A 26609-nucleotide genomic window follows, 5' to 3' on the forward strand; every position below is an offset into this window, starting at 1 on the left:
GAAAACACATGTTCTGCCTTCTTTGTCAAATATCACCTAATTAACAACAAAATTAACTCAAACATCCTTCACGAAATTTTTCTAAAACTAAAATAGCTTTCAAGAAATTTAAACCTCATCTCTAATTTCTTCTTGACAAGAAAAAACCGAATAAAAAACCATAAGTGTGTAGAGTTGGTCAAAATCTGCCATGATTAAAACTTTCTTTGAGTTTTTCCCCTTCTTCCTCAATCTTAGAACTAAGAAATTTTCTTCTTCTTTCTTAGGTTCTCTCCAATTCTTCTTTCAAAAGAAACTTCTAAAATTTGGATGAAAATGGTAAGGAGTTGCATGGCAGTGGAGGAAAAGAGAAGAAGAAAAAAAATGGAATTCCCTTTTCTTTTTTCCTCTTTCTTTCCTTTTTATCCTTTCTTTTCTCTCTTTTTTTAATAATAAAACCTTTAATTATATAAAAATATTATATAATTAATTTTCATTTTCTTTTATTCTTTTATATTTAAAAAAAAATTCAAAGAGAATCTCGGGTTTACAACAATCATGAGAACAAGCTTTGTTATAATGAGAAACTGTGTGATATCGATTGTTTTAGTTTACTTTAGAACGGTAGACAGTTCAAGGCATCATGTCCACTGATTAACCAAGTAAACTTGATTGATGTTCACTAGGAAAAGTTCAAAGTTTATGCTACTTATCCTCATGCAGGTTCTCTATTGGACAAATACCGAACGCCTATTGTTCCATTTGTCAACTTACCATTTATGGGGTGACTGTTGGAATAAATGGTTATTATTTGTGAATGGATGCATCATGAATGAATGCATTATCACCTCATAAAAACTAATAACAATTTGTGTTTCTTCACATGAATAGATGCATCATGAGTGGATGCATTACTTCATGAAAAGTATTACAGAAAAAGGACACGACTTTTTGAATGGCTACGAATATAAACACGGTCTTTTTCTATTTGGTTGAAAAAGAGAAAAATTTTCCATAATCCTTTGTCTTCTTCCAAAATATTTTCTCTCCATTGTCCACAAACTTGACGCTTGGTAGATCCTAGTAGATCCATAAAGTTTGTTCGTTGATCTTCTAGACGGGGTGTTACTCTTAGAAGAAAGGTGATCTATTCTATTTTGGGAGACAATTAATCTCAAAACTCAAGCATTAGGTTGAGTAAATTTGTCTTAAGGAGACAACGTGAATTTGTTGGGCTCAGATCTATAATACATATATGTTTTCCTGCTTTGTTGTGTTGATAATTTTCATAACAGTTCCTAGAATAAGGCATCCAACCTTATACATACACTATAGATTGTTTGGGCTATATACTTGAGCTTGACCCACGTTTATGTTTCTACATAAAGTTCAAGTCTACCCTAGATAACCTTAGGACCTTAATTTATTAGATTCGAGATTATAGTATTCTATTTTCACTAATAAGTCCTCAATAACCACTTTATTGAATAGAATATAATTTAACTACAAACTACGAATTTTAGGACACAAATTTCAACACTACAAAGATGAGATATATATGTAACTGAAGAGTTAGCAAAGACAATCGTCAAAAGATAATTACCACAATTACAAAGTAACATGCATATGATTGTCATCCAATGCATATATGTGATTTTAGCTAGTGGAGCACATCTTTTTGGCGTCTGATAATGCAACTAATTAATTTTCATTATTTTCTTTTTTTAATAGAATTCTCTTTATTTTGTGTGTCTATAAATTAATTTTAGCTTTTTTAGTTCAAATTTTACGCGTTAAAAGAATGATGAAATTGAATTTTATCGAGAAAATGTTACCAAAATAATATGGGTTATATAATCAAGGTTTTAATAACAAATTAATATTTTTACTTGGATATCCAATTCAAACTCTAGAAAAATAAAATATATCTCATTCGTTTTAATTACTTTTAGAAAAGAAAAAAACTCTTTAGACATACTATCATTAGACTATAATTTTACAAATACAAATGAGTATAAAAATAAAAATAAATAAATAAACCTAGCTTTTGGATAGACCGTCAAAATTCATTCTTAATAATTAATTTCAAAAGGTCGTTTTAAATATAGTTTCATCTCATCTTTTAATTACTTTCTTTCGAGATTGTTTGTGTAATTACAATGGTGGATGCGAAATTGAACCGTTAACTTTTGTGATAAAAGTAAAAGTCATGTTAATTTCCAATGAGCTACACACGCTTTGACCTTTCATAATTGTTGTCAAACAATAATTTTTCTTTTTTTATATATTTGTTAAGCAGTGATTTAATTAACATATTAATAGTATAAATTTTCTAAAATTGTATAAATAATGCATTCAATATTCATGGTGGTTACATCTCTAGGATATTAAAGTTCTGCAAATTCTTTGATAAACGAAAAATTATAGGATTGATGGTCCAAATAAATTAGTAAACATGATAGAAATGGTTAAAGCATAAAGTATTAAATTCAAAATATTGAAATCATACAAACTAATTGTTTAAAAATAAAACATCGAAGCATTAGAGTCTAAAACGTATATATCAGTCCATAATTATATTAAAAAAGGATTATAATATAAAAATATATAAGATATTTAAATAATTGGCAAAGGTAATTATATTGAATAAAATTTAACTAAAATCTCAGATATTAAAATATAAAACTTTGGATATACTCATGCATTGTACGTGGTACAACAATAGAATGTTTCTTGCTTTTACTTAAATTTCTAAATTTACAAAGAAGCCCCCAACATTAACTACTATTTACATGTGATTTTAATGAGTATAATTTCTCTCCTACTATTTCTAAATGTCATTTAAAGAGTTAAATATATTACATCTATAGTATATATAAAAGCTTGGATGAGGAGAAATTTTTTTCCCATTTTTGACCTTTCTTTAGAAGTAACTTCTATATTAAGGTAGATGGTAATGTTGTCTTTTTCCTTTCCTATTTTTATGCTAATTGAAGAAGAAATGAGGTGATTTTATGAATTGATTAGGCAAATTAATTGTAAGTTATAAATAACTAATAGCTCAAAAAATACCAAAAACCTTTCCAACTTCTAATAGCTCAAAAAAACCAAAAGTTGTAACTAATGAACAATTTTATAGCTAAGGAAATCTAGAAGTCCATCTTCTAAATGGAAGTAACTAATAATACATTTAATTATTAATTCTTACAAAAAATACAATGAATGAACCTTTAGGAATTCTTAAATATGAATGGCTATAAAACCTTTAGGAATTCTTAAATATGAATGGCTATAAAACCCCTTTTTCTACCTTGGAGTTTGCACACAATTTGGATAATCTTAGTTCGCATACAATTTGGATAGTCTTCCAAATAAGAAGGAATATCTTAGTTTCATTGCATGTTTTCAGTCCTGGGTTGTTCATTTTCTTACTTTTTTTTTATGCTTTTCTAGATGTGTTTATTTTAAAAATATATCTCTTGAAAATCTTTTACATTTCATCAATGTTTCAAGTTGATACATAAAACATGCACTTTATAACATCTCCAATAGTTGCTCAGTGTTCGATCGATCTACCAACCTAGGGGCTAGGCTGATCAAATCGAGATGTTTTTGGGTTTGATCCAATAAATCCATAAACATCAGTAAAAATGAAAGCATATCCGAAGCCCAATACAAACAACGATAGAAAAAGATTCAACTGATAGAAAAAATATATCCTTAATTGATAGTATGTGATTTATGAAGTTATTGTTCTTTTTTAAAAAAAAAAATTATCTCATCAATTGTCATCTTTAAGAATATCTATGTGTACATTTTATAGCTAAGAATATCTATAAACATGTGTACATAGAAGCTATTGGATCCAGTAAGGATCGACAGTAGTAGTGGCAAGGGAACGATATTCTGCTTCTGTGGAGGAACGAGAGACTGTAGATTGCTTTTTAGAAGACCAAGATATTGGATTAGAATTGAGGAAGGCGATGAAGCGGGAGGTGGAACGTCGATCAGATGTATCACTTGCTCAATTAGAATCATAAAAGGTTTGTAGAGAGAACGAACCTTTTCGAAATTTTATTCCAAGGGTTGGAGTTCCATGGAGATTTTGCGGATGTGTTTGATGGCTGAAAAGTGAATGACAGTGGGTTTATCCATGAATTGACTAACACGATTTACGGAGAATGTAATATCAGGACGAGTAAAGGTAAGATATTGCAAGGAACTAACTAGTCTGTGATAGAGTGATGTATCATTAAATGGTGGCACAATTGTATAAAGATCAAGAGAAGTAGACATTGGTGTGATACAAGATTTGGCAGAGGTCATTCCCGATGTGTGAAGGAGATCATTGAGATATTTAGCTTGGTTAACAAATATGTCATTAATGGAGGATTGAATTTTAAGACCAAGAAAGTACTTTAAAGGACCAAGGTCGAATATTTTGAATTATAGGGCCAATTGGTTTTTAAGAAGAGAAATGTATGAATAGTCAGGTCCAGTGACAATTATGTCATCTACATACAAAAGTAAGTAAGTGAGAGAAGATTCGACTGATCGAATGAATAATGAGGGATCGACGATAGATGCAACAAAACCCAAAGTGAATAAATAAGATGTAAAGCGTTTAAACAAATCGTGAGGGGCCTGTTTAAGACCATAAAGACTCTTGTGTAGGAGACACACATAATTGGGACATGTTTTGTTTTGGAAGCCAGTAGGTTAAGACATGTACACTGTTTCCTAAGAATACCATGAAGAAAGACATTTTTTACATCTAACTGGGTTAAGGACCAATTGTATTGAGCAATAAGAGCAAGAATGATGAGTATGGTAGGTTTTTTAACAACAAGACTAAATTTTTTTCATCAAAATCAAAACCTACCTGATGATAACCTTTAGCAACCAATCGCACCATGTGACGAGCAATAGTGCCATCGGGATTATATTTTATTCGAAAAACCCATTTACAACTAACAACATTCATAGATGGAAGTCGGGGTATTAGGGACCAGGTACCTGTGCTTGAAGAGCATTGAATTCCTCATGCATCGTAGTTCGCCATTATGGATATTTGGAGGCTTCTGTGTATAACGTGGGAGTTGGGAGAGCAGTTGTAATGTGAAAGACCTTTGGCTTAAAAATACCTGATTTTGCTCAAGTTTGCATAGTATGAGTATTTCAAGGAGGAGGTGGATCAGGTAAGTTAGTTGCGATAGCATTAATCTCATTTTCTGTATCGACTGTAGATGAAACATTCAAAGACTGACAAGTGACATTAGTATCCATAAAATATGAGCAAGTAATGTCAACAATAGAAGGGTAAGTAGGTGGGATTGGATATTGGGAATGGGAACAGAATTTAAGGGTGTATGTTCTGGAATGTTTAGTAAGGTGAGTAGTATGCTTGGATTAGAGATGGGTAGGGATTGAGATGGAGAAGAGGTGGTGGAATTTGCATAGGGGAAGATTATTTCATGAAAGATAACATGTCGTGAAACTATGATTTGTTTGGTTAATGGATTGTAACAAATATAGCATTTGAAGTTATGAGGATAGCCTAAAAATACATGTTAGGTGGTTTTTGGTTCAAGTTTGTGTTTGGTAAGGCTTGAGAAGGGGGTAACATGCACATCCAAAAACTTTTAAATGATGCAAATCAGGAGTATAATCAAAAAGCATTTCAAATGGTGATAACATTTTAAGTGAGGAAGAGGGCATTCGATTAATAAAAAAGACTGTAGTGGAGAAGGCGTAAGGCCAAAATTCATGAGGAACGAAGGAATGGAGAATTAGAGACATTGCAGTTTCAACTATTTGACGATGTTTACGTTCGACTATACCGTTTTGTTCAGGAGTGTAAGGACATGATTTTTGGTGAAAAATACCTTTGGAATAAAAAAAAGGATTGTAAAGTGTTGTAAAATTCATCACCACCATCTGATCGAATTTTTTTTTTTAATTTTTTAGATATTTGATTTTCAATGAGAAGAACAAATTTTTGAACAATAGATGAAACATCAAATTTGTATGTAATAGGAAAAAGCCAAGTAAATTTACTAAAGTTGTCAATAAAGCTAACATAATATCGATTTGCATTAGAAGATATTATTGGAGAGGGTCCCCATACATCACTGTGAACAAGTTCAAGTGGTGTAAGAGAAGTTGATAAAGACATAGGAAAAGGTAATTTTGTCATTTTTGCTTTTAAACAACTTATGCAATTGTAAGTAGAAATAGAAGAAGACATAGACAGACCAATGCAAGATAAAATAGAACTAAGAATTTTTGGAGTAGGATGACCAAAACAAAAATGCCATAATGATGAATCCTCCTGTTTTGCATGAAAATTTAAAGATTTGGAATGCATGGTAGATGTGGATAGAGTAGAATTACTGGAAATAGGATAAAACCATTGATGTTTTAACCGGTATAGAGAGTTCGGCCAATGACTTTATCCTGAGAAGAACCAGTCAGTATAAAAAATAAAGATACAATTATTGTCAAGATAAAATTTATGAACAGATAATAGTTTTGTAGCAAGATGAGGAGCGTGGAGTATTTTGGAAAGATTAAAGGTATGAGAGGGAGTTGAGATTTCACCACTACCGGTATTTTCAATATTTAAAGATTGGCCATTTCCCGTTGTGACAGTTTACTCACCATAATAATTATTGGATAGGTTGAGATTTGCCAACTCATTTGTCATGTGAACGTTGCATCCACTGTCAGATAACAAAAATTGTTAGTATTTTCACAAAAGATTTGAGAATTCATAGAGTTTACCGCCATTTTCGCTAATTGGGAGGGTGGGTGTCGGCCTTGATATGAGAAATTCATGCGATTGTAGCAATCGAGAGCCCCATGTCCTTGTTTTTGACATATTTGACAAAAGATGCGGCCATTAGATCCAGAAATTGCTTTAGGCCCAAAGCTAGGCCCATGTAAAGAAGAAGACCCAATAATACCACGCTGATTGGGATGAACTAGGCTAAAGTGAGATGGTGGGTGAAATGGGCCATGGTTATTGTAATTAGGTCGAAAGTGATTGGGCTGTGTACCGAAATTATTATTGCCTCCTAAGCCACGCGATTTTGAAGGAAAATTTGTCCCACGATTAGAAGAATTTGGGGAAGAATTAAAATTAGGGTTACCAGTGGAGTGAAAATGACGTCCTTGTCTGCGGCTGCCATGATGCTGAGGTGGGTGAAATGCCGCCATGGTTGTTGGAATGGCTTCAATGGCTGAAGTTTTGGCCATGGTTGTTTCTTTCGAAATGAGAAGGGTGTGAAGTTCTTTAAGGGAGATGTTGCCACTGCGAGTTCGAATAGAGGTACGAAATGCGTTGAAGGCAGCGGGAAGGCCATTGAGAGTGTGAACAAGGATTTCTTCATCTTCAAGAGAGATAGAGGCGACAACAAGCTTATCGACAAGGGCTTTAATGCGGGAGGTGTATTGATTAATGCTTTCGGAAGGAGTTTTTTTATGGTATAGAGAGTTGACCTTAAATCAAGAATATTGGATCGGGTATTGGACGAGTAACGTTTCTCTAGAGAAAGCCGCAATGCCTTAGAAGAGACTGAGCCGACAACGTGGGCAAGGGCAGAGGATGATAGAGTGACATTTATTAAGGTAATGAGACCTTGGTCGCGAGATAGCCATTGAAGATACTCGGGGTTGATTTCAGAGTTAGTTCCAGGAGTTGAAGATGGTAAATGTTTTGGAGAACAAGGAAGGGTGTCATCAATATGGTCAAAAAGAGAATGGGCTTTAAGGATGGAGGAAACTTGATATTTCTAGAGAACGTAATTTGTAGAATATAGTGGGATGGGTACGAGGTTGCAGATGTTGGATAACAAAAAGAGTGTAGAGGTGGGAACATATGGGTTTGATGAGGATTTAGGAATGGAATTGGAGGTTTCGGGAAGGTCAGGTTGGGAGCTAGGGGTGGCCGTTGAAGAAATATTTGTGAGGTATGTAAATTACTTTGAGGAATGCTCTGATACCATGAAAGATTTTGAATGTATTTTGTATTGTCTTACTTTTCATTGATGATAAAGGTACCTATTTATACAAATTACAAATGAGTGAATATGGTAAAATTAAAATAGAATCAATTTACAATAATTGTCTAAATAATGAGAGAGAATTGTGGATTTTGAAATATCAAATCAATTTACAATAAATGACTAAATAATGGGAGAGGATTGTGAAAGACAAAAAATTGTTTGATGTTGAGAGAGAGTTGAGGTTGAGGGCAAAGGCTTGTGATAAGAATCAACTTAACATCTTTAGAATGAGTCTTCAATTATTTAAAAGTGGACAATGGCGAGGTTCAATTTTATGATATGCAAGGATAACCAACAATCTGAAGGGATGAAAACCATTTGCAGCAGAAGAATTACAGAGACCCAATTTTAATTGGAACCTTAAAAAATACCAATACATTGGCAAAAATTAAAAAATTAATTTTTCTGGTTAAACATGCTATGAAGAAAATACATAGAAGAAGAACTTACTCTCGTTGACGACTTTGAATCTAGCAAACGCCAACTTGGACACCACCACTTGAAAACCTTTCTATTCTCTTATTGAGATGGCTTGTGGGAACCAAATTGGATTAAGGGAATTTTTTTTTAGAGAGAAAAAATTTTTTCTGCAAAAAATCACAGAACGCTTTCTGTGTTATTGTTACGCAAAGAATTCCCTCTTCTTTAGTCGGAAGAAGAGGGAAGTTAGAGAGTATAAATGGGAACGTGGGAAAACCACCCACGTTCCTTATTAATTTAATAAATAAATATTAAATTAATTAATTAATTAATTAATTAATTAATTAAATCATATTTAATTAATATTTCATTTAAATCATATTTAAATGAATATCTCTCGCATAACCTATAGTTTAATTTAATTAATTTAATTAAGACTAAGTCACCTAGGTCATCCTAATGAAATAGAAATCCAACTAGTTAACGGAGTTACATCTAGTGATTACTATTTCGTGGTCCAGTCTTATGCAAACTCATTGCATAGGATACCCTCACTCGTATGTCGCATACATAAACGCACTGGATCAATGTGTTTCAATGTGTTTTTATCAAATACAAAGTGAGCCATATCCATAGTGTCAATAGGATAAGGTACCCAACCTTAACCCTATACTATAGACCCTTTAAGCTGATCTTGAACATTAATCCCCGTATGTCTCTACATACTGTTCAAGACTCATCAAACAGCTTAGAATGTTAGTTTATTGGATTTAGGTTATTAAGACAAAACTAATAATATAATCAATAACACTTATTGAAATTATAATAATAAAACACGTTATTAATGACGGTCAATTGATTATATTTACTATCTACGAGTTTTAGGACATAAAACCCAACAGAATCAAGGATATTAAAGCAAGCAATGTAAACTCCATATCTCAGTTGTTACAACCGAGGCTAAAAAATTATATTATTTATAAGACGACAATCTGATGTGGGTTTGGGTGTGTTCTTGGAAATGAAGACACAAAATCTAGCTTCTTGAAAATTACTGATTTTTTTATTCAATTTGGAAAATAACAAACCAACAGTATTTATACTAAAATAATAACTAACTAAAATATAAGCTACTAACTATAAACTAATTAAATAAAATTCCCCCATTCTAAGAAGAAAAAATTCATCCTCGTTTTAAGTTGAGAGATGTCGCTAGTCGGTTGGGAAATACTTAAAGATATCAGCTACGTTGAAGATAGAGTTGATGTGTATATAATCAGAAAGATCCAATCTTGTATGCATTATCTCAAAATTGTTTGATTATTGGATATGTTCCTATCTTCTTTGGCTGTATTTTATTGTATTTTCTTGCCGGAAATCTCGCCTTTCGAGGGTGTATCATGACTAGATCTCTTTCTTTGAATTCTTTGAATCTTCAATGCTTATTGGCTTTACTTTTGTATTCTTTGTTCATATTTTCAATTTGAGTGGTTATCTCTTCATGGAGCTTTGCTATTCTTTTCGCCATATTTTTCTCTTCAGAGATCAACATTAGAAGGGATGTTAGTAAGATCAACAGTTAGTCTTGGTAGTTTAGCATAAATGATTTTAAATGGTGACTTCCCTGTTGTTTGGTTAATCTTCATGTGATTGTAAGCAAAATTTTGCTTGTGTGAGGATAAGGTCCCATTGTTTGGGTTTGTCTCCCCTAATGCACCTTATTAGGTTAGCAATTGTTCTATTAGTAACTTCGGTTTGCCCATCTGTTTGTAGATGGCTCATGGTGCTAAACATGAGTGTTGCGTTAATTTTTTACCAGATAGTCTTCCGAAAAAATAGGTTAGCTATGTAAACGGCGTTTGAGTTTTTCTTCAAGGTAAAAAGTGAGACATTTTGCTAAAACAGTCAACTACAAGAAGAACAGAGCCATACCCCCTTTGAATTTTTGGAAGGCCTAGGATGAAATCCTTGGATAAGTCTTCCCAAATGCCTTCGACCATGGGTAAAGGTGTGTAAAGTCTTGTGTTTTGCTTCTGTCCCTTGGCGTTTGGCATGTAAAATAGTGTTTGATGGTTTTTGTAACGTCTCAGCGTAGTTGAGGCCAATAAAATCTATCACTCGACAGTTGATACGTCTTGTTAATGTTGAAATGTCCCACAAGACCATTGTTATGAAGTTCTTTAATCAAAGCTTCACGAAGAGACGTTTTTAGGAATGCAAAAAAGATTATTCTTGAAAAGAAAATCGTTAGTTAAATTGAAGTCAATATAATTAACATGATCAACACAAAAAGACCAAATTTGACCAAAATTGGGGTCCTCTTTATAAAGAGTATGCAAGGAGTCAAATGCAACTACTTGGGTTTTTAGAATAGTAAGTAGGTTAGCTTTCCTACTAATGGCATCTGTTACCATGTTGGTACTACCAGCCTTATGTTTTATCACAAAATTAAAACTTTGAATAAAAGAAAGCCACCTAGCATACATTTTATTAATGTTCTTTTGTGTTTGCAAATATTTGAGCGATAAATGATCAGAGAATAAAATAAACTTTTGACCTAAAAGATAGTGTTGCAAAACCTTTAAGGCTCTTACCAAAGAGTAAAGTTTTTATTCGTAGGTGCTCTATTTTGTCTTGCCTCAATTAACTTTTCACTAAAATATTCAATTGGATGAGTGTGTTGAGACAAGACTACTCCTATTTCATACCCATACGCATTGACAAACTACTTTAAATGGTTGAGTAAAATCTGGTAGCGTAAGAACAAGTGTGTTGGATAACCTATCTTTCAAGAATGTTAAACTTTGAGATTGGGAGTTAGCCCAAGCAAATTTTCCTTTCTTTAAACATTCCATTGATGAAGATGATATAGTGCTAAAATTTCTTATGAATTTTCTATAAAAAGAAGCAAGCCCAAGGATACTTTGCAAATCTTTTACTGTTTTTGGTTGAGGCCAATCTTTTATTGCCTTAATTTTGTTGGGGTCTACGGATATTCCAAACTCATTAATGAGAAAACTTATAGTATATTTCTTTAACTATGAAGGAACACTTCTTGAAATTAATACTAAGTTCATTTTCTTGAAGTGTTTTAAAGAGTTTATGCAAGTGAGATAAATGTTCATCATAAGTGATGCTACAAACTAAGATGTCATCAAAATAAACTACTAGGAATTTATTAAGATAAGGGTGTAGAACATGAGTCATTAACCTCATGAACGTGTTGGACGCGTTAAATAGTTCGAATGACATTACCAACCATTCAAAGAGGTCGCTATTGGTCTTGAATGTCATTTTCCACTCATCTCCTGGTCGGGTTCGAATTTGACGGTATCCGCTTTTTAAGTTGATCTTGGAAAAAAATCTTGCTCCTCCAAGTTGATCAAAGAGGTTGGACATTCTTCGAATGGGAAAATAGTATTTGATTGTAGTTTTATTAGTGGCCCAATTGTCTACACACATTCCCCATATTCCATCTTTTTTAGGGTTAATTAGCAGGACAGGAATGGCGTAAGGACTTAAGCTTGGTCTTATGTGTCATTTTTCTACAAGCTCATTTATTTGTTCTTGTAGGATTTCATACTCTTTTTGACTCATTCTATAGTAGGTAAATTTGGGAGAATGAAGCCCAGAATGAGATCAATGTTGTGTTGAATATCTCATAGTGGTGGCTAGTTACTGGAGGTATCCAACACTTGATGGAATTCTTCTAGCAATTTTTGAATGTCTTCGTTATCTTCTTGAAAGTTGTTTAACTATCAAGGCCCACCTCTTTATCCTCTTTATCAATGATTCTTCCACTTTCTAGGATATAAAAAAGTTGTTTTTTGATTTCTTTCTTATTATTGGAACCTAATCCTCCCGTTGGGCTCGTGGGAGGTAGAAGTTTCACTTTTTGCCCCATCCAACTGGATTCGTAAGTATTCTCTCATGCTCGATGTATTTCTTGTAGGTCGTATTGGCATGGACATCCTAGCAAGATATGACAAACATCCATATCAAGAACATCGCAAATAATTTGATCTTTATAAAAATTATCGATAGAAAGAGGAATGGTACAAGTTGAACTTATCTGTGCTTCGCTACTTTTCCTGATCCAACTAACTTTGGAAAAATGCAGATGCGGGTCAAGTTTAAGATTAAGCGCTTGAACAAGCTTTGAGGAGACAATGTTTTTGCTACTTCCACTCTCAATTATGACATTAGAAACTTTACCATTAATTGTGCAATGTGTACAGAACAATGAGTGTTGTTGTGTGGGTGGGTCTCCGTCTTTGGTATTAAGAGGATTCATCGTATCACACAAGATAGTTTCATCCCCTCATCTGGTGCCAATTCATTTACTTCCTGATCATAGTTAGGCTTCGTCTAGTCTTCTTTGTTTACTTCTCCCTCAACAAATGCTACCGTCTATCGTTGTGGCATTAATTAGATAAGTGTCCTTTTTGGCTGCACCAGTAGCAAAATCCGAGATGCGGTCTTGGGTAGTTGGTCTTGTTAGAAAGTTCTTGAGTTCTTGGACTTTGGTTCGCTTGGAAAGTTGTTCTTCTTTAGACTTTGATGTACTGGAGCCTTGACCTTGCTTGATATTGTCATAATTCTTTCGTTAGTACGGAGTGAATGCTTTATCCCACTAGTTCTTCTTGGTTCCTTTGATTTTTTGTCTTTTTTCCAACTTCAATTCAGCTTTAAAAGCCATTGAAATGCTAGGCCGATAATGTGGCTATGGGTTGCAAGTCAAGTTGTTCATATATGTCTTCCTTAAGACCAAACAAATCTTACTATTTGATAGTTCTCACTCTCGTTCGTTCGGGTTCTTGCAATTAACCAATGGAATTCTTCAACATACTTTGCCACTTTCTTATTACCTTGGTGGCATCATTGGTATTGTTGATAAAGAATTTGTTCAAAATTCGCGGATAAGAAGGGTTCTCTCATTATCTTTAGCATTCTTGGCCAGCTTCTGGTGCTTTGCCTATTAAACATCGATTGACTTGGATTTGATCCCACTAAGTCGATGCACCCGATCTGAGTTTTAACGCGACCATCTTTAACTTTCTTGTCTTTGGCCATCTCCATGTATTCAAAGAAGCTCTCCACATTTTTAACCTAGTCAAGAAATACTCCTACATCCAATTTGCCACTGAAATTTGGTAAGTCAACCTTCATCTTGAAGTCTTGATGAAAGTTTTCTTTCCTTTGTACTCCTTTGTATCGGTCAAGCTCTAATCAATCTTCAAAATAATCCTCCTCTCATTTCGACCCCTTCTGGAGATTGGAAATTGGTTTATGATCTCTCTCTATTGTCGGATCCCTTTTCTTTCCCTTTGTATCGACCGAACATCTTCTTCCCCTTCATCGAAAGCTTCTAAATCTTGAAGACCCAGAATGGGTTCTTGCAGTTGGCTGTGTCTAAGGTATGTTTGGTCTTCGTTGAAAGTTTCTAAAGAATTTCGGAGGTCTTCGTGGTTTGATTGGTCGAAAATTTGGCCTACGATGCGTCGAATTTCTTGGTGGTTTATGTTGCCGACTTCTTCCTGTTGGGGAAGCGCAATCAACATGACTTGAAGTCGACGAGCAAGTTGTTCCACGGAGGTTTGAAGATTTCCCATTTAGTGATTCAATTCTACCACACTTTCTTCAATGACCATCAAACGAGCAACCAAGGTGCATGGGGATGAGATCTTCTCTTCATCAGGTACAACATCCTTTCCCTTGCCAAAGTTGTTCTTGCCAATAACAACTCCCTTTATTGGTAAAGCTCTGATACTAATTGATGTGGGTTTGTGTGTTCTTGAAAAGAAAGATACCAAAATTGAGTTCTTGAAAATTACTTAATTTTTTATTCAATTAGGAAAATAACAAACTAACAATATTTATACTAAAATAACATCCCACTAAAATATAAGCTAATTAAAATATGACTATTAATTATAGACTTATTACATCACAATCCTATTTATGTTTAATAAGTTTTAAACATTAATTAATAAACAAACAAATCCATAAACTTTAGGGAAAAACACATGAGAATCAAACTAATATGGTAGAATTAGTAAGTAAAAAGAAAACCCTAAATAAAAGTGAATTTTCAAATTAGGTCTAAAAATAGATGATAATAGTGTAAGTTTAAGACTTGACAAATGGGTAAAATAGTTAAAAGAACGATTCTCCTCTTAGCTAGTTTTTAAGATAAGTTTGTGCTTCTTTGGAGAAATAGATAAATATAATCATGTAAAAACAAACTAAAATATAGAATTATTTCAACATTTATGGGATTTGACTTCACATTTAACATTATTATTGTATATCATTTTTCGCTCTTTTACATACAAAAATCAATTACGAATTAAAGAAAAAACTAAAAATATTATTGGGCTTAGTTTCACAAAATTGACATTGCATCATTTTGTTTGCTCCCCTGTGTACATATCTTCAAGTCTTTCCTAACATCACAAAGTATTAACAATAGAAACGTTTAGAGAAAAGACCTAGTTTTGTTAGAAAATTTCACTAATTTCCTAAACTAAAATTTATTTTCTTGATTAGGATTGATTAGGATTTAGTATATTTTTAGGACAATTATAACCTTATCATAATTATTAGTTATATATAATATTTGAAATTAAATACAAAATATTTCCTTATTTACATTATATTAAATTTATTACTTCCTTACTTATGCTAATAACTAAAATACAATTTTAATCATACTCAATATTACGTTATCATTTATGGTAGATTTGCAAATATGATCAAATAAAATCTCTTCTAATATGGAAATACTATTTATTAAATTTAACGAATAATAAATCATCAATATTATTTTCATCTTCACGTAAAACATCATCAATTTTCATCTGACACCGGAAGAAAAAGTAAAGAAGAATTGGCGAGTTTCAATGTCACCATCATTGGCATCGAGGGGACAGAAAAAAATGTAAATGTGGGAGCCATCACGTAAGCCAAAATCAACAAGTGAGATCCCATCATCCCTTGGGAGTTGAGACATTCAAGATCGTGGTCGGGAACGAAGATCAAACAGTGAGAAGGTTGGTTACGTTGGAATCATAAGAAGAAGAATTATTCTGTATTTTAAAATTAATTATGATTGAATAATAATAATAAGAAAAAATATTTAAAAAAATATCTCAAAATTTTGTCTAATTTTTTCACATTTCCATATACCTACATAATATACTATATATTTTTCGTAATATATTATATATTTTTCCATATACTCTAATTTGTTGACTGGGAACTACATAATATACTATATCTTTTTCATATACCCTAAAAGATTTTTGAAGCATGAATTACATAATATACTATATATTTTTCATATACCCTAAAAATTTTCCAAAGCATGAACTATGTAATATACTATATATTTTTCATATTCTAACAAATTTCGTATATAACCATAAACCCTTACTCATCGAAAAAATTTGAAAGAGATGAACGGAATAAGAAATAATGGATGGAGAGAGAGAGTGGACAGAGTAAAGAATTTTTGAACAAAATCACAAAAAGAAAATTAATTATGGGGTAAGTTTGATTATAATATTACCATAATATAATTAATTACATACCATATTTACATATGATGTCTATAAATGCAAATCTTTGGTCTACTTTCCTTATTTCATTTTTTAATTTTTTTAATATATTATTAATAATAAAGATTGGTAGTTTGGTCTTTTGGGCTCTATATTTATGTAAAATTAAAGCTCTTTGAGACATTTACGAAAAAATTGATAATATTAGTCAAACTTGTAATAAGACATTCTATTTTAGGTTATAGTTGTTAAAATTTCTAAACTATTGCAAAATAAAAGCAAGGTTAGAATGATGTTAAATTAAAAAATCCAATAGAAATCATAGGCAAAGAATGAGTAGAAAGAAAAAAAATTAAAACAAACCTAAGCAGAAGTGAATAATCAAATATGTTCATAAGAAAAATAGTTAAAGATATTCATTTATGTAGACTAGTCGGTAACACGTGCTATACACGTTAATTTTTCATTTTATTTGATTAAATAAAAAGAGAGTAATATTAATTACACAAATAGTATGTAGGTATATGTATTTACTTATGATTTTTGGAAATACATTTTTCGACTTCATTCTTGAAAGACCTCTTACTCAAGACTTGTTATACATGTGTATAAATTAAATAAGCTAAAAGATATAAAGAATTTGATAGTATGACTATGAAACAATCTATTTAATCAAACTTTAGATCGATGAGTTGGTTTTATTATAGGTATCAATTACATGTCCACTGTTTAAATGGATTGGAATTTTGGACATTTGTGCTAATTCTATATATTTTATGTATTTCTACCATGTTCAAGAAGTATAATTATTTAACAAATTTTCCAATAATTATAATTAGTTGTTGTTTTGAAATGAATAATTAAATTTAAATGAGCATAGATTATTGAAATAATACAAACAGATAAGACAAATTTTTTTTCCCTTCGATCCCCAATTATAAGATCCATAATTTACTATAGTGGGAAGCACATCCTACATCTTTACATCAAATGCATACTTAATTACAAAGCAATAATAAAAAAAATAGAAAAACATAATTTGTTGACATCCTCATATCACTTTGTTATTTTTTAGAAATGACACTTTTGTTGTTCTCTCTTTAGTCTTTGACTTTTACATTCTTCATCTTTGAATCCTTATCAATTTCTCTGCATTTTTTTATTGGGTCGTTTGCTTGCTCCTAGGCATCGTAAAAATCTATAAATTGAGGAATGTACATAAACATATTTCTATATAAAAAATAGGGAACAAAATAAAATTAAGAAAAAGAAATTTAGAAGAGAATAAAAAACATGATTTGATTTTTTTCTTCACACCCTTAACTTTTTGTTGTGACTGGTGAACTTGAATAGAAAAGAAAAAGAATTAGATATTTATACCCAAAGATTTGAAAAGGAAAAAAATTTGAAATGCTGAGAGAGATACAAAATAATTATTAGTATGAGATAAGGGAATTCAATAGGTGGGAGGATGTGAATGATTTTAAAAGATAATTAATAGGGTCTTTTAAAAAATATAAAAAAGCGGCAAAATATTTACATTCTATAGAACAATTCCAAAAACGGAAAAACCTCAGAGACCCACCCTGTAAAATACCAAAAATACCTCGTCAATCACGCCGTCAACAATGCGTGCATAATATATTTGCGATCGTTTAGATTTGGTTATTGTTTGATACGCGATCATTTAGATATGACTACAATTTATACGTGACCATTTAGATATGGCTATAATTATACGCGATCGTTTAGATATGACTATAATTTATACGTGGTCATTTAGATATTGCTACAATTTATCTTTTCAATTCCATCGTTTAATTTTGTCACACGATCGTTTAATTTGATTCTGTTTAAATTTGGTTACACAATCGTTTAGATTTGATCGTTTAGATTTGGAGACCCAAATCTAAATGATTTTTTTTTTCAAAATTTGGTACACGATCGTTTAGATTTCTTTAAGCGATCGTTTAATTTTTTTATACGATCGTTTACTTTTTGTTACACGATCGTTTACATTTGGCTACTCCAATCCAAATAATTTTTTCTAAGATTCTTTATACACAATCATTTATTTATTTTTAGATCGTTTACTTTTTTTACACGATCGTTTACATTTGGCTACTCTAATCTAAATGATTATTTTTTTAAGATTCTTTATACATGATCTTTTAGAAAAGAAGAAAAACGATGGAAAGAAATCGCAGCGAAAAAAAGATGAAAAGTAGAAAGACGATGGAAAAGCAAAAAAAAAAAAAAGAGGAAAAAAAGAAAAACGATGGAAAGATTAAAAGACGTAAATAAAGAATTGAAAAATAAGAAAGATGATGGAAAGAAATTGCAAGAAAAAAAATAGGAAAGAAGAAAGATGAAATCGCAGGAGAAAGACAATGAAAGAAATAGTAAGAGGAAGACGAATCGCGAGAAGAAAAGAAAGATGGAAGAGCAAACTTGTAATATTTAAAAATTGGCTAACTTTATGGGTTTTGTTATACGGGTCGTAAATAGTTTGGTGTTTTGTTACATTTCCGAAAGTTTTTCATATTTTATTTTTAATTAATTTCTAAAATGTAAAAAAAAAAAAATCATTTGCCTTCCAACTTTTAACATTGTACCTACCTTAATTACTTTAATTCCACTAAGTATAATTAATTCAAAAAATAACGAAAGTGAGTGACTTTCATAATTAATTATATTACAAAAAAATTAAAAATAAATTTATCATAAAATCAAAAAGTAATTTGGAATACAAAACTAAACTTAAGGATAAAATGTTAAGAAAAAAATTTCCCCATGTTGAAGCTTTTATATATAAATAACAAAAGTAGAAGTTAGAAAACTTTTTAAACTCATGAATTCTAAAATTTTAATCATTGAAATAAAAGAGAGATTTTTCCTATTCTAACTTCTTTGTCTCTTAGATTGTTGTAGGTTAAGAACGGTTATGAGAATATGAAAAGATAATAAAATCTCTTTCATACAAGACCAAATCTTACTTATTTTGTGGGAGTAGCAATTTCATTTATGCATAACCCAAAGGAAGTTCAACTTAAAGTAGTGTTAAAAAGATATTTTACTATTTTAAGAACTCCGTTGGAAAACGACTAATAAGAAAGATGAGAAACTCAATTTAGAAGTTTTTACAGATGAGTATAATGTGAGGTTCAGTTGATAGAAAATTGATTTCTATCTATGTACTTTTTTAGTGTAGAAATTGGGCTACATGATATAGTTTTGAAATCAAGTTTACAAGAAGAACTTTGAGCCAAAAAATATCCTAAAAGACGTAAAGGATTCAATCGGAAGACACAATGGAACGTTATTGTGATAATAAGTCGTTCATTAGTATTGCTAATGCTCACGATCCAACTCAAAATGATAGAACCAAGCACATAGAAGTTAAAGAAAAGCTGAATAATGGTCTCAACTGTACTCTTTTATGTCGACCAACATTCAAATAGTAGATATCATCACCAAAGGATTGAACAACTGAAACCTTGCAAACTTAGTTAGCAAATTGGGAATGGTACAACTGTCTTTTGCATATTTTGTTTTATTTCCTTATTTGTAATTAGCTCCTCATTTGTAACCTCTATTTAACGGGAAAGAATTATTTTCATCAGTGTCGCCACATGCCCAAGACGACGCGGAGCGGCCGACGTCCTCAAAATGGGTTAGTTTTTAAAATAAAATATGAGTCGCCACCAATCTTTTTTACGATGTGATTAGACATCGAAATATAGGAAAAACCTTTTAAATAAAATCATCAAAAAAATTGTCTGCAAAAACTAGAGTTTAGGAGTCATTTGTGTATGAGGAAGATGTTAGCACTCTACAACACCCGTTTAGAAAACAATAGCCAAATTCCAAATCTTGAATTGAAAATATTCTTTAATTTCTATAAAAACTAATGTCTTATTTTATCTCTCCTTACTCCAATATTTGAAGCAATGATCTCATAAAATAAGCGGGAAACATTCCATCAATTAGACTATGTTGAAAAAAATCTTCTCACCTCAAGAAAGTGAAGAATTTGTACAATTTCTCAAAATCCGTCCTAAGAATAGCCTTCTAATAAAGAGAACTTTTTAAAAACATTAATTAAAATCATTTTTCCTTGAGATCAAATCTTGGACTTCCAAAGATGTGATCCATCACCTCAAGAATTCTAGGAAATTAGACTCCCAAATTTCCTAGATTTTATTGTAGGATTTCGTTCAGGAAAAATGGTATAAGTTATTGGAAAATATTGATTAAGAAACCTTATAAAATCATAGATTAAATTTTGAACGTTTGAAAAACATAAAAAAAAATTGTAATTTAAAAGAAAAAATTCAAAATGGTTAAAAAAATAGTTTTGTGAATATTTTAAAACTTAAATAATTTTAAGCTAGAAATATTTTAAAACATTGAGAATTTTAATTACAAAGAGTTGAAATTTTTAAATAAGAAACAAAATGAGCCTTATAAAGTAGAAATAAACAATAGTAAAGATGCATCATAATAAATTATGCAAACATAAAATAAAATCTTGAGATTTTAATAAAAACATATTGGAGATCGATCTCAAACTTCCAAAGAATCGATTTCCTCAGCTCAAGAGTTCTAAAAAATTGAACTCCGAAATTTTCTAGATTCCATCGTCAATTTTTTTTAAAAAAAAATAATTTAAAATGTTAACAAATTTAAAAATTATTAGCAAAAACAAAATATTAACTAACATATAAAAGACAAGAACATATTAAAGAAGCAATAATCAAGATGAGAAAAATATTAAAAAATCAATAATAAGGATGAGAGATTACTAATGAAGTAATAATAAATCCTATAAAAAGAAGAAAAGAATTAAATAAATAAAATGCTAATTATATATAAAAAAAATGTAAAGAAACATTATATATAAAATAAAGTTTAATAATAAATTAATAAAGGGAAGACATAATAATAAATAAAAAATAGATAACAACGAGGTAGGAAGAAATATGTAATAAATAAAAAAAATTATAATAATTATAAGAGAAATAAAAGCAAAAAAATAAGAACAATAATAATAAGCAAATATTCTTTTTTTTTTTTTTTTTTTTTTTTGCTTTTTCTTTTTGCATTTTTTTTATGGAAGATTGAAGAAAGATAAATAAATTAATTAAAATAGTAAGAATAATGAAAAATAAAGAACTTCAAAGGAAAATAAACAAAATAATTAGAAGAAGAAGAGGAAAAAGAAAAAATAAATAGTTGAAATCTCAACACACTAAATTCATTTGTTGTTGAGATGTGGATTATTGGGACCAAAATCCTACCATACACCTCCAACTAAGTTAAAGTATTTTGTGTGTTGGATTCTTGGCGTTATAGAGAGAAAGATGAAGATTTAGGGGTTGAAGATAAAATGAATGTTGTATATCTTTTTGTTAAAAAGAAGTAGAGGGTATGGAAGTTAGAGATTTAGATGAAGAAGAGAGGATATGAAGGTTGTAAAAATTTCTAGGTTTTTTTTGTATGGCCTTTTATTTATGTTGTGTGTATGAAGGATAGAGATTATTTATAGCCAAAAATTCAAAATGGTGGGATTTTTTACATTTGAAAATAATATCAACTTTAGCATTCATATCAAAATGGCATGAAGCCTTTAATAACCACAATCAAATTAAAAAAAGTTACCATCTTTGGTAAAGTAGTTAAATAATAGTTTTTTTAAGAAAAATAGAGTTAATCACAAAATTCAAAATAAACCAAATTAAGGTAAAAATTAATCTAGCAATTAAATTAATTTTAAATAAAGTTGAACAAAATTAGGTGGAGAAGTTTAATAGGAAAGAATTATCTTCATCAGTGTGTAGAAGTTTCCTCTATTGAGACAAATCTTAACAATAGATGAGAAATGAATAAAATAATATTGCTACACTTGATTCTTTCCTTCTTTGAAGGATTCGATTGTTTCGAGTGTTCCACTCAAAAGGGGAACTCAAATCTCTTACAAAAATCTATACAATTGAACCAAAACTTAATCATTCTTCCACCAAAGTAGTTGGGCAACTATAACAAAACTTGCCACCAAAGCCTATGAACTTAGTTAATCCATCCAGCTCCCACCCCAAAATAAGAGAAGAGAAGAGAAGAACAACAGATGTGTCAGATTTAGACTAGAATATTCAAAATTTCATAACTGATGAAGTTAGGTTAAGCAAGGGTTCCAAGGTAGATGGAGCAAACTTCCGAGCAAAGAGGTAACAAACAGAAGTGATCTCTGAATTATATAGGCACTCTGTCCCATTATTTCTTATAGATTCTATAAAACTTTCAGTAATGTTAGCTGGTCCATACATTGCTGGATGTGGACCTCCCATTGACCAATCGACCCACGTCACTGTGCGATTTGAGTTCAGAGAACCGTGAAACATGTTCAAGTATGTTGGGATATAGTGTTCATCTGGGTAGCAAGCAGGCTTACAGAACTTCTTAAAAAGAGTGTAGTATTTGGTGTCTGCAACAATATAAATAGCGAGAGCACGGCTGAGTTCAAACCACTGGGATCCTTTCCGCCAATGCTGGAGCTTAATATCTGGAAGCATCTGGCGACTGTACCGACCACGTCCGTATCGGGTTGGTTCATCATATGATTCTACAAAACTGTGGGCAGAATTTGTCAGATAATCGTAGACAGTTTGAAAGTTGTACACTGGGATACAGCTCTCCGAAAGCAGGACAAAACGCTCGTTTGAGAAGTCGAGTAGGGCATTTGCTAGAAGCCGCCTCTCGGCATCTGCGAGTGATACCGTTCCCCAAGAAACACGCTGCAAAGAAAATGAAAGCAATTTGATAGGGGTAATGCAAAATTCGAGAATCTGAAAGCAAGGTTGAGGTTTTTTGTTCCAAGATTGATAGAACATTTGAAAAGAGGTTATATAGTCAGAACTACCATATAGAACTTAGCAGAGTCAAATAAAATTCAGGATTACTGTTGATTACTACATCTACATGGCATAAAGACAATGTTTAGTATATTATCTCAGTTCAATTTTAACAGTTTCCACCAGTGTTCTAAGCATGTGATCCTTGAGCCATTATTTTAAAAGCTTCAGTACTTTTGTGCGTATGGCTTCCAACACTTGCAAGGGAACACGCTATTTTAGTGGTTTGTATTCCTTAGAACTCAAGGAGACAATTATACAACCTATCGAATCGATCATGTTCAAGGTCGTGAGGTTCATATTCCTTTATGATCAGAGTCTTTCCATTAATTAGTATATACTATTTACTTATAATTTATCTTTCGAAAGAAATGAACATAACTTACATATTGTGGAGGAAAGGAATCACAAAGATAAGGAGGTAGAAAAACAACATAAGTTAATTGTATAGATGTCATTTTCAAACCATCATTGTCGAGTTGCTATCTTGAAACTACTTAGGGGCCATTTGGGGCAAAAATTATGCAAGACTACAATAGCCACCTCTACATACAGTAAATACTATTTAGAAATTCCCAATTAACTAAAGTAAATACTATTTCAAAGCCCTCAATTTGCTACAGTATTTACCATTTGTAACAGTTTTTACTATTTGACATTCATCATTTTTTTATTATTTACTACCGTGTTTACTATTTCCTTCTCACACTAAAATAATCTACACCCCGAACACTAATTATTATAACTCAATTACAATAACTTAAGACTGCAATAACTCACTCCTTACCCCAAACACTCCCTTAATAAGTAAAGCAAAGCTTGGATGAAATTTCCTGCCTCTTTTGATAGGGCAACCACAAACTACATATTACTTCAGTAATCAATGAGAAGGGATTTTCCTTTAGAACCTACAGTAGTTTGACAAGGCGGACAAAAGAAACATCACCCATCTTTTTATACATATTCACATCAAAATCCTTCAGTCTCAAATTTACCAATGCACTTATTCTTTCTTTTCGATATCATGGAGGATATATGATCTTTTTATCCTACAAGGTTTAATGTTGCAAAACTCAGTAAGATTTAGAAACCATGATTTCAAATTGATAAACTTAAGTTTGGGCCTTCCCACTGAACACATAATGGTGTTTCCTAAAAGTTCAGGAGGTTTATAATTTATATGTCACTAATCGCTATGGTGCATTTTGCAGACATTGAATATACTAACGAGCACATGGCAGCAAGAAAGTAGAATGGTACAATATCAACACCAAACAGATTGAAGAAAGAAAAAGAAATACCTGACTGGGGATTTGCCGTCTGTAGAAAACAGAACTCGTGGACACATTTAGCTCATAGCCTGGAAGGGCATGCACATAAATAGAAAACAGATTGTCATGGCCAGCAAAGAACCTCTCCCATAATGGCAGCATGGGCAGAGGGCCTCTAGTCAAGAACATGAAGGCCACTTTTGGCACTCTTTTGAAGGGATAATAGTTCTCTCTCTTTGACACCATTGAAGCTCTCCAGAAAAGCTCATCATCAGACATAGCATGAGTCAGATTATCTGGATGGATAAACATATGAAAGCTAGAACAATCCTTTCTCTCACATATGTTTGAATCAGTACAATTCTCTTCCACATGAGTAGTGGGAACCGAAAAATGATTGATAAAAGAGTAAAGCTCAGCCTGTGAGGTAAAGTATCTGCTAACGTGAGAAGTTGTTGCTAATCCAATAACAACTCCAGCCACAAAAACAACCAAAAATGAAAGAATCTGCATCAGTTTAAGCAAACCAAGATGCTTCTCTCCTTCCTCCTTGTCCATCCTACACCGTGGCATTGCTATTGAGGCTCCCAAAACAAGAAATAATAATAATAATAATAATAATAATAAAGCAGAAACAGATTCTTCAGTTTCCCAGTTTTGATTCTCCCAAATCCTATTCAACTACACAACAAAACACATAAAGGGCATAAGTTAAATACCCATAAAACCACCAGCCAATACCCAGTTTCTTAGATTGATCACAAGGAAAGTAATGAACTGTGTGAAATCTCTAGGCATTCGAGGGAAAGCCAAGTTGAAAAAACAATGGAAGAATCGTAATGTAAAACCGTTGTGATCAAAGAAGAACTAGCATACGATTTTGCCAATGTCCCCAAAAACAACAAATCATGAGAAGTATGATCTTCTGAAAAAGGTCACAATAACAGGACAGGAAAGGAAAAAAAAAAGGAAAAAAAAGGAAAAAACGCAAATAGAAAAACCTCAGGAAGAATGGGTTTGAATCCTCAGCAAAGGATGGAGCAGTAAGCGATCTGAAAAGGGAAAACAGAAGCGAAAAGGAGGAATATGAAGAAGTTGGAATCACATTTGAAAGAGATTGAGGGAACTGAAATTGGCATTGGGGTGGGGTTGGTGGGCGCAGTGTGATTTGGAGAAGAAGCCAAACCAAAATATTGAATGGAAAGTGAGATTTTGGTCTCTCAGGAAACGAGTTCGATTTCTTTCTTTTTTTCCTTCTTTTTTTTCTTTGTTTTCTTATTACCGGAATTTTATGTTACGATTATATTATTATTATTATTATTATTATTATTATTATTATTATTATTATTATTATTATTTAAAAATGATTTTAGAAAGAAAAGATTAGTGATGTGCGAAAGGAGAGCGCTCTTATCGCCGGGTAGAGCCGAATCCGACGGCGTCTCTTTCCATATAAGAAACCAACAACCAATATTGTAATACAATTTTATAATTCCCATTTAAGTTCAACCATGTGTCTCATTTAATATCCACTGATCCATCTACAATAATCTAATCTAACTTCAATTCAACTAGATTTTTTATTTACAGGATACAAGTTCGAATTTTTTTTATGTTTAAACTAATTCTGGTTTAGTGATTTTGCCATAACCTCTTGAACTCTAAGACATACTGTCCAGCACTCTAACTGTGGATCTTTTGTGTGATGACTCAAATCCATGGATGAGATTTGCCCCCACTTTTTTAAAACAAACATTTTTAAATATTCCACGCTAAGCTACAATTTTTATAACATATAATAAAATTTAATTTTAGATTCTAGTAGTAACTAATAATCTTTTACCAATGTCTATCAATATCACCGATAGAAAAACATATCAATATCCATTAATATTTATTATTGATAGTCTAAAAGTTTGTTACATTTTGTAAGTAGTTTGTCAAATTTTCTATTTTTGACAATTCTCCTTCTGAAAAATAAGGTTTATTTTACCAATTGTTAATATCAAATGTGTATGAAATTAACAAAACAAAACCCTCGCGTGCATGCAAAATTTCCAAATCTTGCTCTAGGCTCTCTTTCATCTCAATCACTATGCTCTCTCCCCTTTTTTCTCACACTCTCCTCTCTCTTGCTTTCCTTTATCTCACTCTCCCTCGTGATCTTGCTCATCTCTCTTCTTTCTTGCTCTTCGATGTTTATCTTGTTTTGTAATATTGTTGGATCTAGACATGGCCTTGCTAGTTGAAGATGGATTTCACAATCTAGAGAAGAAGAAGAAGAATGAAGAATGAGAGAGAGGAAAACTGATCTAGACACTCACTTAGAAGAAGTAAAGAGAGATAAAAAAAAAATGACTGAGGCTTGGGTGTCTTTCTTTGCAAAAATGACTTCTAAAAATG

The 26609-nt window shown here is 31.6% G+C and overlaps 1 protein-coding gene across 1 annotated transcript; it reads right to left on the reverse strand.

Annotated features, from left to right (window-relative positions):
- Window positions 1-22176: 22176 nt before the first annotated feature.
- LOC103493307 (glycosyltransferase BC10) lies at window positions 22177-25490 on the reverse strand. The gene is made up of 2 exons (XM_008454003.3): window positions 24237-25490; window positions 22177-22818 (listed from the first exon to the last, which is right to left on the reverse strand). The coding sequence occupies exons 1-2, from the start codon at window positions 24777-24779 to the stop codon at window positions 22177-22179; spliced, it is 1185 nt and encodes a 394-aa protein (XP_008452225.1). The 5' UTR covers window positions 24780-25490.
- Between the last annotated feature and the right edge of the window lie 1119 nt (window positions 25491-26609).

The sequence above is a fragment of the Cucumis melo genome, chromosome 6 (assembly GCF_025177605.1).
Source record: "Cucumis melo cultivar AY chromosome 6, USDA_Cmelo_AY_1.0, whole genome shotgun sequence".
In the NCBI taxonomy this organism is placed as follows: Eukaryota; Viridiplantae; Streptophyta; class Magnoliopsida; order Cucurbitales; family Cucurbitaceae; genus Cucumis; species Cucumis melo.

Excerpts from the sequence above, each read along its gene's own strand:
- LOC103493307 (XM_008454003.3), bottom strand. The coding sequence starts at position 24,779 with ATGCCACGGTGTAGGATGGACAAGGAGGAAGGAGAGAAGCATCTTGGT. Across the intron at positions 22,819-24,236 it reads GACGGCAAATCCCCAGTCAG|CGTGTTTCTTGGGGAACGGT; the intron begins GTATTTCTTTTT and ends TTTTCTTTGCAG.